The sequence below is a fragment of the Salminus brasiliensis genome, chromosome 21 (genome assembly GCF_030463535.1).
Source record: "Salminus brasiliensis chromosome 21, fSalBra1.hap2, whole genome shotgun sequence".
Lineage (NCBI taxonomy): Eukaryota > Metazoa > Chordata > Actinopteri > Characiformes > Bryconidae > Salminus > Salminus brasiliensis.
Window position 1 is genome coordinate 9,618,663 of NC_132898.1, and position 21,193 is coordinate 9,639,855.

Below are 21,193 nucleotides of genomic sequence, written 5' to 3' on the forward strand. Positions count from 1 at the left end.
CATTAAGAAGTATTTATAGTAATAGTAGTTACTGAATAATTTTATAGTAGGTACTAAATGAATAGTAGTTACTAAAAGATACAAATTTTATACTGACTAAATCATAGTTAATGGTGACTTCATAAGTTACGAAAGGATTTAAAATAGACACTGGCCTTATCATAGTTAGTATATTATTCCCAGTTACTGAATAATTCCTAGTAATTACTATGAATGTATTAATAATTATTCATGGTTATTAATAACCATGGATTTAATGAATTATCCAGTACCTACTACTGGATAATTCATTAAATTCATAGTTAATAATAACCATTAATAATCATTAATGCATTCATAGTAGTTACTAAATCATTTATGGTAGGTACTAGATAAATCATAAATTCATAGTTATTGTTAATATCTATTAATAACTATTAATAAATCCATAGTAGTTACTAAATAATTCATAATAGGTACTGTATAATTAATCAATTCAGAGTTCTTATGAATAACTATTAATATTTATTCATAAATGCATAGTAGGTACTGGATAATTCATCATTTCATGGTTATTGTAAATAATTTATAGTAGTCCCTTAATAATTCATAGTAGATACTCAATAGTTCATATTCAAACAACAAAAATCCTGAAACATGTCTCTAAAGGGTCAAGTGACTGTCAGTGATTTTTCCAACTTTGTTGCTGCAGGTGGCCAGTAGAGATGACAGTGGTCAGTCCCAAGTGGAGGTTTTCTCGCTGAATCGTCCAACACCACGCTGGGTAAAGAGTTTTCTGGTTGGATCTCTGGTACGTTGTCTGGAGTTTGTCCCAGAGCAAAATCAACCTGATGAGGACCACCCCACACTCCACAGCTCTACCGCAGCAGGAAACACTGTGTGTGTAGGACTGGATGACGGCAGGTACGGGTACAAAAATCGCTAATCAATTAAAAACAATAAAAATCAACAAACAGATATATACTGTAAAATATATTCCACTGTCATTACACAGATCAACCATAACATAAAAAACACTTCTCTCTAATATTGTGTAGATAGCCCTGATGCTTTCGTATTAACATAGATTATACTTATTTATGCATTTATGTGTGTTTTTCACAACAGCTCATCAGAACATCATCAGCACATCCTCAGCCAATCAGATTACAGAGTCAATATAATAATATTGTTTTTCACACACTTAAATCCATTTTTTATGACTTTTTTTAGTGTGAGGTTCAACTGTTTGCACTGTTTTTGAGTAGTCAACAAAATGTTCTTTAAATCAAGAAATAAACAACAAATTAGCCTCACCTATCATAGCAATTCAACATAGAAACAATAAAAATAAGTGGTCAAACGTGTCAAACGATACGTGTGCTTGTGAGACTGATACTGACACAGACAAGGAGACCAATATGCTGATGTTCATTAGCTGTTAATTAAGAATAAAAAAGCTTATAGTACACTTTTACTTATAGTTTACACTTTATTCCTGCACAAAATGAACTTCAATGTTACATGAGGGTTATATTTTAAGATATGAAATTGATGGAAATTCTAATAGTAGTCAAATAAAGTTTTAAGGGTTTAAGGGGTTAATGTACATAGAAGTCAATCTAATGCTTCTCTCTAGATGTAATGGATATACCAGGTCCCTTTTAGTATGTGGAAAATATACACTTGGAAGTTTTTGAAGACTTTAAAGACAAGGGTTGGTGTAGCGTAATGATAATGTATGCATATGTATCCTCACGCTTGGCTGAAAAACTGGCCGCCTAAAATTGAAAATGTCCAAATTTTGAGTGAAAATATTGCATACTTTAAACATCCTTCATATTTTAGAATGAATGAATAAAAAAATCTAGTTTTGAATGAATTATCATATATGCTTTATTATTACTGCATAAAAACGACCCACAGAAAGCTAATATCTTCTCCACAGTTCAACTCTGACTATTTACAGTTTCACATAAAAAACAAATCCTCTCACTGGCTTGAACAATGCACATTTGTTCTGTCTCTCCTTTGAGAACATCTGAACAGAAAGCTTGACAGCAAATATTTCTATAAACCTCAACATTTGACTTTGTTTTGCTTTATCTGGCGGTTTTGGCAGATAAAGAACTGTTTATCTGGTTTAACTTTGCAATAGGTTTGCATGCCTTTGTAGGGAAACGGAAAAAAGAGTTGATTTGAGCGCTGCAATGGTAGTATATGTCTGCGCTGAAGGAATAGATCTATTCCCATCTCTGAAATGAAACTGTGAACGTGGTGTTTTCCCTTACTAAACCTATTCGTTATGGATAAGAATAGCAGGAGAATCACTTTGAGTAAAGAAAAGCTCTCTTGCGTGACAATCTTCTACCTCCATTTGTGACTGATTTTTATTCATTTGCTTCCTCTTTTTTGTACAGAAAATGACAAACGGATTCTCTCCTTTATGCCCCCTAGACATGTGCGGCTTTGGAAGCAGGGGGGCGGAGAAATCAACTTTAAACACCTTGAAGTTTCATGCTAATTAGCTGAAATCAGTGTAAAAAGCGGCTTTTCTCCTCGCCTGAAAGGTTGCAGTTTGGGAGATGGGAGGTTTTTGTCATGTTAACAATGAAGCGATGGTAGTTTAACAGCACATTGTCAATCTGGGCATGCATTGATGTGAAGATACGTTCTTTGAGCAAATGACTGCATTGCAATCGAGAGAAAAGACTGCAGAAAATGATACGGTCTACGGTGTGTATCTAAAACAGATTCTTTAGAGTTGAATTACACCAAGGCTCAGTGATGTAGCTGTGTACTTCCTTCTCATGGGTTCCTACCTAAAAGTTTGCAACCATGAACCCCCTGTAAACTAGTGTTGTAGGACTTGAAATTGGTCTTGGTTTTGAGACTGCAAATCAATGGTTTTGGTTTTGGCCTTGTTTCAGACTCCGCGTAGGGAGAACTCAGAGTTAGAAGGAAAATTCACATGGGATCTGTCGACTGCAAATATGTTGTTTTTTTTTCTGTTTTTGCGATATGCTCCTGTGTTCATAAGTGTGGCTTTTTAAACCAGCTCTGAATGGCATGCACTGCAGCAACAGCAGAAATGTATGCTCACTTGCCTCTTGAAGCTTGTCTAAAATACATGACCAAGACCGAGTTCAAGTCAGAGCTGAGACCAGCATCTGAGTCAAGGTTAAAACCAGGACACATTAGTTCCAAGTCAATACCAAGACCAGGATACACTGAGTTTAAGTCAAGGCTAAGACCCATCATTTCTGTCTATCTGTGTATTTTTTAAAATCCTAAATCTGGTCTCGGCCTTGACTCTGTCTCACCTATTCCTAGTCTCGATCTCAACTTGGATTTAATGTGCCCTTGTCTTAGTCTTTGTTTTGAATTGATGTGTCCACGTCACTGTCATGACTAGATATGTCTTGGACTCTGCCTTGACTCAGACTCAAGGTGTCCTGGTCTTGGTGTTGGCTCAATGTGTCTAGGTCACCGTCTTGAATTAAATGTCTCCTGGTCTCGCTCTCGACTCGGACTCTGTGTCCTGGTCTTGGTGTTGACTTGGAATGCGCTGATCTCGGACTTAACTTGGACTTAACTGGTGGCTTGGGCTTGTTCTTGACTCAAACTCAATGTGTCTTGGTCTCGGCCTTGACTTCGACTCGATGTGTCCTGCTCTAGACTAATTCTTGTCTCACCTCTAAAGGTCTCTAACCACAACGCTACTAAAAACACTCCCAACTCCCATAAACTCTGTGACCTAAAGGACCTAAACAAGGCTTGTGTGAAGAAGGGTGTCATTATAAACCTAATTAGGAATGCATGGTAATATTGGAACCATCTCATCAGATATTTGTTATATAAAAATATCAAACTGATGTTTCAAGATAAGTTAATTGTGCTCTGGAAGAGTCAAAGGTAAAATTGGGTTGCTATGCTATAATATGTGCATTTTATTCATTTGACTGCATTTCTTTGTAATCCTAAACTGCTTACGCAGCAGTATTTGACACTTCTTTTCGGTTATATTCTGTCCTGTAGCATCCTGGTCTATGGCAGCATGGACACTTCGGCCCAGTGTCTCCTTACCCTCCGGAATGACGCAGGCTGCCCTGTCCTGTGTCTCAAACATGCTGCTAACTTCCTGTTTGCTGGCCTGCGTGATGGAACACTGCTCATCTATGAGAGACATGCTGGAGGTAGGAGTTAGATAAGGCCCAGCACAAGATTACTCCTGAGGACGAGAAATAGAAGTGTAGGGCCAAATGCTTGCCATTAGGGCAGCAGTGTCAACATGAAGGTTTAAATGTGGCCCACCAAATGTATTTGGAATCAGTGTTCTCATGGCTGCCAGAACCACAGGAGACGAGTAGGCATTTCACTCACTACTTCTTAAAGCACCGGGGCGAATATAAAGTATCCGTCCAGCTGAGAAACAGAACACTCCCTGAGCACTGAAACCTGCAGGATTTCATGTTCAGTGAGAGAAGCTGCTGCTCACTAATTTGGTAAATGTTGTCACTGCAATGCACAACTAATATTTCCACTTCGGGACACAGTTTATGTTCCCATATTGTTTGTTATTTCTTAAATGTCAGTTTCAGTATTCCTTAAATGTCAGAATGTCTTACTGCTACCTTTAATGAACGAGTTTCACTGAGGTTCATTGGGTTCCATTCAGAAATCTAACTATGCTAGCTCACATTTGTGAAGAACAGGAACAGTTTGGCAAAAAAAAAATCAGATGAACACCATTTAACATTTTACGCTAGATGCAGTCCATCAGCTAAGAAATGTTTGTGGCCAATACATGTATTTTAAATCCAGGCTGAAAACATTTCTGTATTGGCAGGCTTTCCGTTCAGTTTACAGCACTTCTATCCAGTAACAGCACTTTTTATCTTATTTTTAATACTTACCTTTTTTTATATATATTAATGGTATGACAGCTATTGTGATAGCTGTTATCTCTCACATGGGAGCGACTGCTATTCAATGTGGTAACTCTTGATTATCTTTCACACTTTGGATGCTGTGCATGACATTAAAGCAGTAACATTTGGCGAGTTACGCCTGCTTTCCTATGAGCTCATCCTCATGCAAGGTACTGGAATTTACTCAAGTACATCTAAATGTTCTCCTACACCTGGAAGTTAAAATGGGTATCCCAAGGGTTGATTAACAGCTTAGCGGTTAGCTGCTCATCTTTTCTTAGGGTGCTGCAAATGACTCAAGGACATGTTATCCAAAGCTTTATCCTAACACATGGAAGTTTAAAAATGTGCTAGCTAGGTCTCCCATAGATCAACTCCTGGAGGTTTAAAAAAATGCTAGCACAGATCTCTAGTGATTGATTAACAGCTTAGAGGCTGGTCTTACTTTCATGTTAAAGATAATTCTTTTTGTTTTTAAATGCTTTTATTTTCCTTTATATCTATATATTTTTCTGTGTTTCTGTAAAGCACTTTAAATTGCAACTGTGTATGAAAGATGCTACACAAATAAACCTTTGGCCACTTTTGGCCTAAGTACCTTAACTTGATCCATGCTGATAAATGCCACGTCTCCCTCCTCCCGTTCGTGTTCTGAACACGTATCAAGTGGTGCATTGTATCAACATATTGCTAGATAACTTGATCCAAAAACCTCATTTATGCCATATATAATAAACTGCACTGCTGGCTAACAGGTATATCTGCTATATGTTTAATATGTATATACATAATGGCGCACTGACCGCAGGTGGACATAAAAAAACAGCCTTGGTTTATGCTTTAAAACAATCTAGACATGAACGCATTGAGGAGAAGAAACACCAGGTCAGAGTCATGATGGAGGCCTTGGGGAACTGTTAGTGTTCTCCACCTTGGAAAAGCCAGTCTAATGTTGATTCTTGTCTCGTTCCTTGTCAGAGTTCCTTGTATTTATTTATTTTTTGGTCAAGGAACATTTGGACGGTAGTTTTTTACCTGAACGTTTTGTGCTGTACTCCGCCATCTTGCAAACGCAGTTGTTGTGTTGTGTGGGTGGCCACTGTCCTTGTTTTTTGGGGAAGGCCATTTCCACAGGTTGGGATTAACATTACATTACATAGATATTAGTTGTTTGATGCTATATTAATGCTGACTACATCACCTTTAAAATAAAGTCAATCCATGTCATTGTACTATTTCAGTGCTTGTTTATGTAGCTGTTTTATGTAGCATTTTTTGACAAACCATTCCTATGATACACGTTGTGAATGTTCTTCACAAATGTGAGCTAGCGTAGTTGGCTATCTGAATAAACATAAACATGTATTAGTTCGTTGTTTTTCCAACCGGATTCCTATATCATTTTCACTTCCTCTAACGTTGGAGGGCTAACCAGCTTTTTAGGTTAAATTATTCTGCTGAACCCCTGCTCTTTTACTCTCCTGAGAGTTGCCAGATGTTTTTTAAAATAAAGGTGTAAAAAGGTGTAAAATAAAAGCAAAGTTAATGCTGGCTAGCTATAGCCTGTTTTCTCTATATCAGGATGTCAGCTGTATTCTAACAGGAGCTTGTAAACGTGTTCCGGGATGGGATGGGATTTCAAATGTAATGCTCATTTGAAAGCTGCATTGTGTGTTACCCCTGTTATCTTTGTCTTCTATTACCTTTTCGCAAGTGACTTCTGTCTGTGATGGACCACACAGAGTAAGTTCTTTTGGAACAAGCAGTGGGGAGTTCTAGAATTTGTGCTCTAGAAGTCTGTTATCTGTAGAGATATCAGGTGGCAGTAAGTGTGCAAATTATCAGATTAAGATTCCTGTGGTATTTAAGATTAATATAGCAGTTGCCAGATTTAATAAAGAAGTGACACCTTATGACTTTGATTCATGAATTTACTGGATCTGATGGATATAAAATGCTTTAGAATATGATTTTCAAAGATATGAACAACATGATCTCAACATGAAGTTTGTCGTGCGCATCTCTCACAGCATTAAATCTTTCACCAGAAAGCAGCATCTTCTGCACCATTTAAGGTGGAATGAAAATTTAAGCATTAAGCTGAATTTTTTATTACTCCAGCCTCGTGAGTGCAGCTGTGTTTGTTTACAGTGGGGTAAATGGCTGAATTTGATGTTTGAAGTGTTATACTAGGGTTATGTGCAACTTACTTTACTAGAATATTTCATTCCACCTTAAATGGTGCATAAGATGAGGCCTCTGTGTGTAACTGCTGCGTTATTTTAAGGTGAAATATGGATGTAATGCTGTGAGATTAGGAAAATGGATATTAAACGAGTGTGTGGTTGGTATGACTGGCAGATTTGTGTTGATTAACACAGGTGGTGTGTTTCAGCAGTGTTGTAGAGGCACACTGTGTGCTGTGGAAGCAGGTTAGATGAACTAGTGGAATTGAAGCTGCTTTTTGCGCCAGGTTTGAAGCTGAACATTCCAATCCCACATGTGGGGACATACCAACCAGAGACCAGCCAAGGCAAATCCTACTGCTGAGACTGTATGTAATTCTTTCCAAAACAAGTGCATATACCGACTAGCTATATTTCCATTAACTTTCTGCATTCAACATTTTTTTATATTACCGCTAGCGAACATGTTATTTTCATTAAACCGACATCTAAAACACTTAATAATAACATGACGTTATTTTCTCCAACAAAAAAAAAGTTATAGTGTGTGATCAATTGATAATTACAGTCTGTTATTTTTATTTCTTTCATTATTTATTTTGTTTCCATTAGAGCCATTTATTGAGATCACGTTTTTTTGCTGTGCAGTTTGAGAACTTTCCTTTTAGAAAGTCTGCAGTCTTCGGCATTCTCTGGCAGTGGCAGCGTTCCTCTTCAGTCCAGCCAATGCAGCTATGCCAATTCTGTTTGTTTTTCTCAATTTCAAACCACACATACTACCCAATACAGCAGCGAATGCACTTTTAAAGGTGGTGCACAGTTTTTTTCAATTCACTATGTTGTGTGGTAGCATGTGGTTTTGCATCTTTTGTGTTTGTTTGTAAGAGGCATGCAAGGAAAATCTATCACGGGACAAAAAGTAAATTCGTTCTTTTTTACCCCCAAAAAATATAAATAAATGCTCTGCTCTGCCAGCGAGAGAACCACACTCATTTGTTTGGTTCTGAACTAGCTCTGAACGGCGCATTCAGAACCAAAAAGGAGGCTAATGTACACACATTGATTGACTGTAGAGTTGTAGAGGAACTGGGGGCTGAGTGGTCAGGTAGGTCAGTCAGACTAGATTATAAGATGTTATATAAGATAACACGATAGAGTTTAAAACAGTCTTTTAAACTTAAAACAGTGTTGCTACAAAACAAAGTAAATCAGTTAAGAATTTTGTCTGATTATAGAAACTGTTTTGAGGCTTACGTCGGATCTGGGGGTAAAGAACCTCGGACAAACCGAATATAAACTATTTATACATCACAGGAACATCAAGGGATAACTTTAAAAACCAAATAAATACATTCTTTCACACCTACATTTACATTTAAGGCGACTTACAAAAGTGCTTCTCTATTTACTCAAGAATAATAGCTTGCTAGTTTAAATAACTAAAAATCCAAAGATACCTCTAAGTTTAGACACTAAACACAAGTCAATACAGGGATCATAGTACTCTACATTTCGCCCAAGTACTCTCGGAAGAGGTGGGTCTTCAGTCTGCATTTGAAGACAGTGAGCGACTCTGCCATTCGGACACCCAGGGGAAGTTAGTTCCACCACTTTAGTGCCAGGACAGAAAAAAGCCTGGACGCTTGTGTTCTGTGGATTTTGAGGGATGGTAGGTTGAGCCGAGCCGTACTTGAAGCTCGAAGGGCTCTTGGTGCAGATCGGCTTTTTCCATTGCCATCAAGTACGAAGGGGCTGGTCCAATCTTGTCTTTGTAGGCCAGCGTCAGGGTTTTGAATCTGATGCAGGCAGCAGCTACAGGAAGCCAGTGAAGAGAATGCAGCAGTGGAGTGACGTGGCTGAACTTAGAAACGTTAAAGACGACACATGCCACTGCATTCTGGATAAGTTGCAGGGGTCTGATGGTGCACAGAGGGAGACCAGCCAGAAGAGAGTTGCAGTAGTCAAGTCTGGAAGTGACAAGAGACTAAACAAGCACCTGGGTGACTCTCTAGAAAGGAAGGGTCGAATTCTCTGGAGGTTGTACAGGATAAATCTGCATGACCGAGTTACGTTTGCAACATGACTTGAGAACGATAACTGATCATCCATGACACTGATCATCTGTAGATGGAGTGACCAGTGAGTTCTCAATGGATATGGCAAGATCATTGTGAGATCCAGCAGTTTCGGGGATATACAGCAGCTCTGTCTTGCTGGGGCTGAGTTTAAGGTGGTAAGCCGCCATTCAAGAAGAGACATCAGCGAGACATGCTGAGACGTGGATAGAACCCTATAAATATTACTGAGAATTAATTTGCATCTGTAAACTTTCTGAAGCGATAAATCATTTGCTGTGATTTCATTTTAAATGGAAACCTAGCTAAGGTTCTCCAAGAAAGACTGGTCCACATTGGACTGCAAAATGAGTTTGACTCCCCTGCCTTCGAATTTAGTGTTATTTAAAGTGGTTAATAAATTATTCAGACTATATTTGCTGGTTTATGTGTATAGATTAATTGTTCTAGTTTTTTTGCTTTATTTTCCACTCATTTCTCCAAAAATAGGCTTTGCATTCGTTACATCGCAGGTGTTTGTCCCTCATTACTCACGCTCCCTCGCCACAGGTGTAAAATGCCTTTTGATTATGTTATAAAAGGCAAATTTTGATAACACATTTGTTGGAATGTAGATGGAAGCGCTCTATGTGTTTTCCCTGGTGCTAATGGGACAGAGCAGTAAATGGGGAGGGGTAATTAAGTGCGATGATTATTATGTCTGCCAATGAAAGACTCAATGGTAGTAAAAGGGTAATCAAATCAAATTAATAGTACAAATGAGTCTGATTGTCTCTGTGTTCAATTTGCTCTTTCATCAACCTTCCTTTCAAACATTCAAGGATGCTCCTCCTTCCCCCCCTTTTTTCGGCCCACAAAGACGAGTGCCTCACTGAGTGTGTGAGAAATATTAGTTCTGTCATGCATTCAAAATGCGGGCGGAGAGATGAGAGTGGATGATAGGATAGCTCTGGGTATGTATTAGTTAGGTAAAAAGTCAATGAATGCGGGATTACCTTGAAAGCAAATTACCATTTCATGAGTCTGCTCGGTGCCATGCTGCCCGCTACCTTATTCATTTGCCGCTAAGTAATGACAATATGCGCGGCCGGCTGCGACAAGCGATAGTATTCTGATACATGACAGATAGCAAGCAAGTTGTGTGTTTGCATGCGATCGTGCATATATTTGCATATGAAAAGCAGACGTTGTAGGGCATGGCTTAGGTACAGACAGTCGACAAGCCTTTGCAATAAGTTTATCTTCTTGCCCTTCTTCCCTGGCTCTGTCCCCAAGGCCTTAAATGGTTAAATGGGTTTTTAAGTAAAAAGAGTTTGATGTGGTATCTATCGCACTGTTCACTCCCTAGTCCCAGCTGCAAAAAACAACCAGCTTTTAATTCATTTGATGCCACAGAAACCAGTACATTTACAAATATCTGCCTATTCAGCAGTTTAGCTGCAGTCAATCATGCATTATAGTTATAGTTGACACACTATACCCCTTTTCTACATGCTGGCATAGTTCTCTGGGGTCTAAATTAAATGCCTGAGACATGCGTTGGTCAAAATATTAGGATCAAGCACCACAGCACCATTATCATCCTGTCTAAAAGTTTGGAAAGACTGGTTTAAGGGCCTGTTCCTTTAAATGATAATGGCAACGTCAAAACAGACGGCATATATCGGTCTTAAAAGCACAGTAAGAATTCTAAGGGATGTTTCATTCTAAGGGATAATGAGATGTATGACTGTTTCTGGGTACACAAACCCACAAAGATTGTAAGTAAAAAAAATACTATACAAGAGAAATGCAGAATATGGGTAAACATAAAGGCCTCAAACGACATAAATGACATTAGTTTCATGGTAAGACCTATACTAAAGCATCCGCCAACTCCTGGACAGTCTGTGGTGCAACGTGACGTTGGTGGATGGAGCGAGACATGATGTCCCAGATGTGCTCAATCGGATTCAGGTCTGGGGAACGGGCGGGCCATTCCATAGCTTCAATGCCTTCATCTTGCAGGAACATGAGGTCTAGCATTGTCCTGCATTAGGAGGAACCCAGGGCCAACCGCACCAGCATATGGTCTCACAAGGGATCTGAGGATCTCATCTCGGTACCTAATGGCAGTCAGGCTACCTCTGGCGAGCACATGGAGGACTGTGCAGCCCTCCAAAGAAATGCCACCCCACACCATTACTGACCCACTGCCAAACCGGTCATGCTGAAGGATGTTGCAGGCAGCAGATCGCTCTCCATGGCGTCTCCAGACGGTCACGTCTGTCACGTGCTCAGATTTAACCTGCTTTCATCTGTGAAGAGCACAGGGCGCCAGTGGCGAATTTGCCAATCCTGGTGTTCTCTGGCAAATACCAAGCGTCCTGCACGGTGTTGAGCTGTGAGCACAACCCCCATCTGTGGATGTCGGGCCCTCATACCATCCTCATGGAGACGGTTTCTAACCGTTTGTGCAGACACATGCACATTTGTGGCCTGCTGGAGGTCATTTTGCAGGGCTCTGGCAGTGCTCCTCCTGTTCCTCCTTGCACAAAGGTGGAGGTAGCGGTCCTGCCGTTGGGTTGTTGCCCTCCTACGGCCTCCATCACGTCTCCTGGTGTACTGATCTGTCTCCTGGTAGCGTCTCCAGCCTCTGGACACTACGCTGACAGAAACAGCAAACCTTCTTGCCACAGCTTGCATTGATGTGCCATCCTGGATGAGCTGCACTACCTGAGCCACTTGTGTGGTTGTAGAGTCCGTCTCATGCTAACACAAGTGTGAAAGCACCACCTTCAAAACATTCAAAAGTGATCAAAACATCAGCCAGAAACCAAAGGTACTGAGAAGTGGTCTGTGGTCCCCACCTGCAGAACCACTCCTTTATTGAGTGTGTCTTGCTAATTGCCAATAATTTCCACCTGTTGTCTATTCCATTTGCACAATAGCATGTGAAATTGATTGTCAATCAGTGTTGCTTCCTAAGTGGACAGTTTGATTTCACAGAAGTTTGATTTACTTGGAGTTATATTGTGTTGTTTAAGTGTTCCCTTTATTTTTTTCATACAGTGTATATATAGATGTATTTAGTGTAAAATATATAGTCAACAGTTAAACTAAGTCTTTACTGACTGGTAAGATTGGGCTTTGGAGCAAAAAAGACAGAAGAATCCAATTTTAACACACAAGTCTGATCAGAAGGCGTTCTGGAATGTATCGGCTTGGCGTAATTGCTTTGTGGGAGAATTTCTTGTTTTCTTCATGGTGATTGAAGGAAGCTGTTGTCTTGTTTAATCAGCAAATGGCATATGTATATGTAAGAATAGTGATGAGGTGTATATGTTGCTAAAGGAAGGAAGTAAACATATTATGCCCAGAGGCAATAAAAGCCCATATAAATGAAACACCACAGAAAAATATGCCCCCCTCCTTTGCTTTATTGCTTTCTGAGCTTATATCAGAAAACTGTTTTATTAAAGACTGCGTCTCCATGTGCTTCGAGTGGCTGGCCTCGCCACTTTCCCCCTCTGGATGTCCTCCACGGTGAAAGAAGCAAGTCTCTGCCCGGGTCACCGTTTGTGTACGAGTCGCCAAAGGGACGTTTTCAAAGCGGCCGCTTGAAAAGAAGGAAGACTGACATTTGGAATATGCCAGGCAATTAACTTGAGGAAGTCAGGAGGCATTGTGGAGCTATTCCGGTTCTGGTTTCAAAGGCAGAAATAAACAACTCGAAATGTTAATTAAATGACTCGCCGTACTTCCTTCTCTAATTTTGCTTCATTAACAGGCTGTGGTGGCAGCAGTAGGGGGGTGATGTGGGGGGACCTTACAGGCTTATGTAACAGCCCTCTTGGTGCTGTCCATGGTGACTGCAACACACGCCCTGTGATTAGAACTCAAAAGAAAAAGGCCTGGTCATAATTGAGAGAGAGAAAGACATGAGGGGAGGTGAATAAGGGGGGAGGGGGGTTAAGTTACACAATGTTGTTTAGTCATTAACCTGACACTCTTACTGCATTAGCGTTGCGCATAGAGTGCCTAAGTCCGTCACCTTTTGCCTCTTTCTCTATGTGTTTAAATCATTCCTCCCAAAAATTAAATAGTCCCAGCACCACTTTTGCCCATTTGTCTTGCAAACACAAGGATTTACTCCTGGGTATTAATGGAACCAATTTAGCTAAAGTGACTCGCTCCAGGCAAAAACAGTGAAATCACCATGCGGCACATTTTTGTAGCTCTGCTACTTGATGTGTTCTTTTTCTTTTTTCATGTTACTTGAAGTGCTCTTTGGAGTAATAACATTCTAGTGAAGTGGTAAATTCCTTTTGACATATTATTTAAATAGAATCTAATACTCATTATTTATTTTATTAGACTCTATTACCATTATTTCCTGCATACATATTTTGACCTCTGCTGTTTGTGTGTTGATATGATGTTTTAGGAGAGCTGTGGAACCCAGATTCCTGCAGAAAAGTCCCAGTGGGTCCGGAGCCTGTTCGGACATTGCTTTCCTTAGACGACTCCGTGTGGGCCAGCTGTGGTAACTCAGTGTCTGTCATCGATGTCTCCAGTCTGTCCACTCGGGTAGGTTTTTTTTTTTCATGTTCCCAAGACATTTAAGTGTTCTCCTCTAAAAATAATCACTGGAACGGCGCAAACCGCAGCTTGTGGGAGCCTGGCAAGCACTGACTGACAAATTAGATTGTGTGTGAAGATCAATAAGGCTATGGCCCTGCCATCTATTCCCATTGTGGGCAAAGTTTCTCCTCTGGGGTTTGTTGTCTCTCACTTACAAACTGTACAGACTGAGGAAACAGACCATGACTTCACATAATCTCCCCCCAGGGAAACCTCAGATACAGAGGTATCATACCCTGGGGTCTTACCTTGTAGGCCTTAGCTCCCTCTAAGCCTTCCTTTAGTTGAGTCTTTTTTCGTCTTATTCCCTCCCGAATCAAACATCTTTTCCATCCCTTTGAGATTGGCCTGGATGATCCCATCAGGTAAGAGATTTGGGCCTGTGCTGAGTTAGCGTCGCTTTTGCTGCTTCGTGGCTCAGGCCGGTGCCAGAAGTGGCAGAGCGATGGAAAGCACTGTGTCGTTCCACTGATTACATCGCATCCCCCCTCTCTGTAGAGGCATCTCAGGCCATCGGCTGCAGCCAAGCAGCACCATTACGACGGTTAACGTTCTTCCCAGGGCTCCGGAAGCCAAGCTGCACACAGCCAAGTGTGTCGCTGGAATGTGAGCCACAAGTTGGGGGAAAGCACAACCTAGGCCTTGCCTCTGACTGGCTTCTCTCTTGCGCGACTGCTGCCAATAGTTGCCAGATTAGCTTCCTGCCACCATGAGTTGATGATGCTGCTTTGACTGAGCGGGATGGCTATTGACCCAGCATGCTAAGCACATGATCCCCTGTGGAGCGGCTGAGCAAACGAGCCACACGTTTGCCAGGTGGGAAAACAAGTGTGCAGAGTAAACATCAGAGAGCCTCGTCAGACTCAGCTGAGCAAAATCTCCTCCAGAAATGCCTTCCTGTACTGAAGAATGTGACAGGACTCCTGTGGATGCTCGGTGCAGCAACAAACCAAAACAGGATGGCCTCCACAAGCACAAGCTAACCTGTCACACATGCCTTTGAATAAGCACACTTGTTAAACCTCAATGCTGACTCCTGATGCCCAATTACCTACTTGCCCAGACCTTATCCACAAGCACTGCAAGGAAAGATCTTAGACTGTGTGATTTGGCAGAGGCATTTGCCAGATTCCTGTGATATAAACTTTAAGATTTACATGTGGTCTTTGGTCATAGACATGTACATGGCTATGTAAAGACAATCACAAATTAGTGTGGTAATCATCCACTATAGGTAACAGCAACAATGCTTACCATAAACAAGGACATAGAAGTGAGTTGGATACCTTGGGGGGGGGGACTAATGACAGAGGCATTTAAAAGCGAGGACACCAGTTTATTAGTTGAAATTAGAATAGAAATGATGAACGTGGTGGCTATATTATGGACCACCCTGCCAGTTTACTTATAGTAATTATACTAATTAATAGTAATCTCAAGACTCAGTCTAGCTTATAGTAATAGGTTTGATGCTAATGCCAGCGCATTCAAAACCTATAAAAAGTGATACTACACCAAAATCATTCTTCCTTTTTAAGAATACCTAGAGTAGGCAATTTAGTTTCCTGACTGGCTCAGTGAATGAATGGCTGACTGACTGACTAACCTTGTTGGAATTCGCATGCATGTCATACCGACAGTCTGAGGACTACATTTTGCCACAAAGCTAACAAGTATACATGCTGCCAAAAGGAGATCTTAGGTATTCTTGGGGTCTCCTTGCTTGAAATATTATTGTAAAGGGAAGTGTTGCAAAGACACATTAATGTGGCATTAATGTGTGTGTTAAAGTCCAAAGCAATATCATGTTGACATCACAATAGCATGTCGACTCAACATCGCAACCGCAGCATTAGTAACATTGCTGCCACGTCAACCACCGGCATTGCTACAGTGGCATTAGCATCTCTACCACATAGAGGCCACCAGCCTCGCCCAACATAGTTACCACAGCGGCGATCGCCAGCCTTGCCGAGCGTCTCTACTCTTGAAATCTTACATGGATCCTACAACCCTGTTTTATGTCACAGGCGTGTTAGCACTAATTATATACAGTTGTTATTCTACTTGAAAAAAATCCTAAAATGGATCTCCATTTCAAAGCAGAAAGACTGAAAGATTGGATCCTTGTGCAGAGGGCTTTCTGCCAGCTGCTGCTGGCCTCTGATTAGGGACAGGTCCATCTAAAGGAGAATGATGTCTTAATGTCTAAGGACAGCAGGCATGACCTCGGTTTGTCTTTGCTTTCGATGCTCTGCTGTTTTTAAAAAGTATTCACAGTTCTGACTGCACATTGTTGTTGAAGGACAAATGCAAAATCAGCGTAAGATGCACAGTTATACGTCACTAATCCATGAGTTAATCCAAGCAACAGCTTCTGGCACTTCTCCATCACAATCTTGATTTTTTTTTCCTTTTGTTTACATCTGTCTCGATGCCTCTGAAATGAGCTGCAGAGATTTACAATCATTCTGTGTCTTCCTTGCTTTACGTCTACACTTGGTTTATGTTTATATAAATATATATACAAGCAAGTTGAGTATTCTTCACCAAGCTGAGAGACAGAGAGAGAGAAAGAAGGAGGAAGGAGGAAAAGAGAGGAGAACACACCCAGTGCCGGGGCAAGTCAATTAAGAGAGAAAACACATCAAAGGCAGCCTCCCTCATCTTCCCTCCACTCAAACAAAAGAAGCTCCCTTTGGCAAGGGCACGAACAGGTGCTAATCCCTGTCTGATAGTGTGCAGGGAAGAGAGACGCCTTATTCACCCCCCCCCCCCCCCCCCCCCCCGAAAAAAAATTACCCCCACTAACTAATCTACCTCACCCTCACAGTGGAGAACCCACGGAGGGAGTTGTGGAGCTCCTCAGTGACGGACCTCAGGGGCCTGCGTGCAGAGGCCTGATAAGCAGTTCAGTGTTCCCTCTTGCCTCATTAGCTGAGACGCATGTGAAATGGCTCTTCTTCCCCCATGGACTTTTAAAAGGTGCTTGGAAATGGGGCCGCATTGTTTTCCAAGGCACCGGAGAGAAGCTTTTGCCATGAATCATTCTTTAATTGAAGACATCGGTTCTCAAGTCATTGAGACTCGCATCCTGTGTGGCCTGTGTACCTGCTGGAAATACAAAGAGTTTTAACAGACAGGTATTCAGGTAAAAGGCTGCTCAAATATGCCCTGCATGATGCTCGGCATGGACAGTGAGGTGCTGGAGACTGTGGTGGTTTCCAGAAACCAGTGGACCTTTTTAAGAGCTATTTTCACCATCTAATGAGATGATTGTGTAACATTTAGGACATTTTTTGTACACACTTAGAAATAAAGGTGCTACAAATGCTTTAAGGCACCCTTTCAATCGCATCTTATTGTCAGATTGTACGTATTTTCGTAACATTCTGTATTTGGCTAGGTCCTGGTCTTATTTGCATGAAAAAAAAATGTATGGTAGTTAAAAAATAATCATGGGAAAATGTTAAGTTTACTTACTGGATAGGTAACGGAGGCTGCCTTTTCAGAAAAGTTAATGAGCTACCGTGGCTAACTGGTACAGAGCTTGGCAGCTTAGCAGCACTTCTGGATGGATATCTCACATTTGGTCTGTGGCTTAGCAGCTGACCCAGTAGAAGGTGCTAGTAATCAGGTGTATAATGATATACCGTGTCTAGGGAGTGGAATTTGCTGTGGCTCTGGCTGTGTTTCGACCTGTAATGTTAAATGTAGCAAGTTCCGTTCTGTTCTTCAGCTTCCAAAAGCAGTATTGCTGCTGTAGTACTGAACCTAATCAGGGAATTTGAAAGCACCAGGTTTGCTAATAGTTTTTTATTAGGCAATACACAGAGCCGTTTCAAAAGTATACTCAAGCTCTGGTACCTATCTGGGAACCTGATATTGGGATATCTGATTCATGTAGAGCAGTGGCATTCACAGTTTTCCTTTGGTCCACAGCATCTCTACATAGTCTGGCCTAGTTTAAAAAACACTGAATTTCTGTTTGTGATTTTGAATGCGAATCACGCTTTAAGGGCCAAGCTTTTGAACATAACGCAGCAAGGCCAAATTGCCCCTTTCAGTAGCTTGATTTCCATTTCTCTCACTGCCTTAAACTATATTCTCATCCCTATTAGTATCTAAAGTCATAAATCATCTCAATAACTTTGCACTGCGCTGAAAGTTTTCGGCTCTGTTTACATCAGCACACGGCACGATGCAGAGAAGAATAGGAGTCAAATGTCCTTAAATTGGCGCCAGCATGGTTGGCGGATCATTAGAGAGAGGTCTTGCAGAGATGAGGACTGCTTTCCAATAAAGTGAAAATGACCTGAGTCCAGCCGCTTGGGCTTCCGGCAGTAATGTGATGTAGGGGCACTCGCGCGGCGAAACCAGTTCATGAAAACAAGCCCTCAGCCACTCTAAACAGCACCTCATTTATGCTTCTAGGTTCACTCTTCAAACTCTGGGTCTTCATGATGTCAAACATAGACTGGTTGAAGGCCTGCTGTTCAGAGAGGATTTAAAAACCTGTCGTGTACGTGAACAAACCAACACTGGGAGGAAGAAGTAAACAGAACAATAGAAATACGTATGTGTAATAGAACTAGTGCCAGGGCTCTGTATGCTGTCTTTTCCTACAAGCACAAGAGAATTAGAGTGAGAGAGAGACAGAGCTAGAGCTGTTTTTGTTATGCACTATTGAGTTCTGTATCAAACTGCTTCCTCATTTTGTTCGCTTGTTGATTCTCATTGGTCTCAGGTTCACTCTGGCCTATTTTTTTTCACCCATTAGCGTTGCCGTGCGTAACCGCTGGCTAAAATGAATTAGCATTAATGGGAGAGGCGACATTAATGTGATGTTTTTTTCTCTTTGCACTGGTGGAAAGTATTAGGCCTTTTTCCAAAGACGCTGTTTTTTCCAAATAGATAATGTCTCGTTGCGAGGTGCATTTTAGAGGGTTTTGACTGTGTGCACAACACAAGGGAATTATAGAATTCAGGTTCTTAGTCAGCCCAGATTAACCAGGCCCTATAGACTTGGACTGCCTATAGACTTTGACTGTGTACAGGGGTGTAATGCTAAAAAATGTGTAAATCCTAAACTTCTCTACCTTCTAAGGCAGAGCTTAGAAGGTAGAGCTGGAAGGCAGACTAAAGGAGGTGGAGCTGTCAGATGAAGAGTAGGAGGTGGAGCTGGAAGGTTGAGCTTTGAGGCACCAAAGAGGAGCTGGAAAAGTAGGAGTTGGAGCTGGAAGATGGAACAAAGGAGGAGCTGGGAGGTGGAATGAAGCAGGTGAAGCTGGAAGGCAGCAGGGAGAAATTGGAGCTTGTGGGTGAAAGGTAGACTGAAGAACTGGGAGGTGGAGTTGTAAGACGGAAGGTAGGAGGTTAAGGTAGGAGATGGAAGGTATAGGGTGGAGCTTGGAGGTAAAACATAGCATGTGGAGCTAGGAGGCAAAGAGTTGGAGGTAGAAGATGAAGCTGGGAGGCTCCTTTTAACTTTTGTTAAAAGTTGAACGACTGGGAGGCTGTAGGTAGAGGGAGGATCTGAAAGGCAGATGGAGGAGGTGGGAGGTGGGAGGTGGAGCTGCGAGGTGGAAGTTAGGAGGTAGAGGTGGGAGGTGGAGCTGAAAGGTGGAGCTTGAAGCTTGAAGATGAAACATAGGAGGGTAGCAGTGTTGTGCAAGGCCATTGACTGGCATGAGAACACCGCTGGTAGCGGTGTTGTATTGAGGCCAGCACAACAAAAAAAGTAATTGTGCATAAAATGTGTACCTTTTTTCACATCAGTAAAACATGTTATTTTAGTAATGGTGCTGATCTGAAGAACTGAGTTGACCTTAACATTAGATAATGGACATTATGCCAGAATTAGTACCCAGAACCCTAGTGTTACAGTGAAAGCTGTAAGTCATGACACTTCACTGACATTAGTGTTCATTGTAGACCATTAAATAAAGATTAAAATTGCCACTCTCCTACTTTATCATTTCCAGCTTTCCCGTTTCTATGGTGACATTCTCTTTTTTAACCAAATATTTTCCCCTCTCTTTGCGCTTTCTTTTCTCCCCTCTCTTTCTCAGACGTTTGAGGTCCACTCTGACCCAATGGTGAGCGTTGCCCACATGGTGCGGGCTGGTGGAGGGGTGTGGATGGCTTTCTCTGAGGGCTCCTGCATACGCCTGTTTCACACCGAAACACTAGAACACCTTCAGGAGATTAACATCTCTACACGTGTCACATTCCACAACCCAAGTGAGTAAACCTTAATCAACACCTCATTGCCGGGTTTCCATCCACTTGTGCAATTACATTTAATCATGTAAGCCAAATGTCACAAAAATGTATGTGAATAAGGCTTTTCAGGAATTTGAGGTGTTATGCAGTCTAAATAATTTCAGGGAGTGAGGTCACAGAGAATCTTTTGAAGATTAATTTCATGGCTGTATTTTACATTGTAAGAGTGCAGAGATGGACCACACTGGCCAACATAACGGCTCCAGGTGGCTATACCTTCTGTCTGTTTATGGTGTATAACGTCATTGCTATGGTTTTGTTATTTGCTAAGATTTATAATAAATAAACTAAATTTATCATTTAGTGCATTGTTACCAGCAGAATATGTATCCAGTAAGTATATAAACTTATTTCCAGTTGGTTAATTTTGTTTACATTTTTTTCCATTGTTTTTTCAAAAATATGCAAAACATATGTATAAAATGTGTATACAATTACACAGACTGCCTAGTGGCTACAGAGGAAAAGCGCCTTGGGCTGGTTTCCCAAACCCAGATTAAGTCTAAGCCTGGACTAAAAAGTTATTACACTGCCATTAAGACTTAATTCATGTCTCAAAAACCAGCTCATAGTGCTTTACATTTTAAGCCACTTGCCAGATTTAGAATATGTGTAATTTTATACATGTTTTATGAAGAAGCTCCCCAGACAAAAAAAATGAGTCATCTTGCGTGTTTAGGGGGGGTAGTAACTTCAGGCTCCTGCAGATGGCGTTGCACAAGGATGATCCAGCTATAAATTCCTGCAGGGTGTGTGGTGGGATTCATATATTAAAAAGAGGTGGTACAGGAAATTTTTGTTGTTCCTGAGCAGAAGTGAGCAAAGGCCTCTTGCGTGCCACTCTACTCTATATGTTCATGGCAGGCAGTTCCCTGTGGAGTGATCTTTCAGAAATAGGTTGTGAAGGACCTGCATTGTCTTCTAGAAGCAATTCTTGAATGGAAGCTAAGCAATTTTCATTCACAAGCTGTGAAACCCGCCGGCGGTGCCTGTCCATCAGTTTCGTCTTTCAGCCACAATTCTGATAAAAAATTCTGTAGCCTGTGATTTTTGCCCATCATTAACATATACAATTGCATAAAACATATAAAATAATGTATAAAATTACACAGAT

The 21,193-nt window shown here is 41.1% G+C and overlaps 1 protein-coding gene across 3 annotated transcripts in view; it reads left to right on the top strand.

Annotated features, from left to right (window-relative positions):
- arhgef10la (Rho guanine nucleotide exchange factor (GEF) 10-like a) overlaps positions 1–21,193 on the top strand; it is a 221,883-nt gene that overhangs the window by 187,709 nt on the left and 12,981 nt on the right. For all 3 annotated transcript variants that reach the window (XM_072665387.1, XM_072665388.1, XM_072665389.1), the window contains 4 exons: positions 692–903; positions 4,018–4,175; positions 13,598–13,740; positions 19,866–20,037. In XM_072665387.1, the coding sequence (XP_072521488.1) occupies positions 692–903; positions 4,018–4,175; positions 13,598–13,740; positions 19,866–20,037 (685 nt within the window). The remainder of the gene's footprint in view (positions 1–691; positions 904–4,017; positions 4,176–13,597; positions 13,741–19,865; positions 20,038–21,193) is intronic.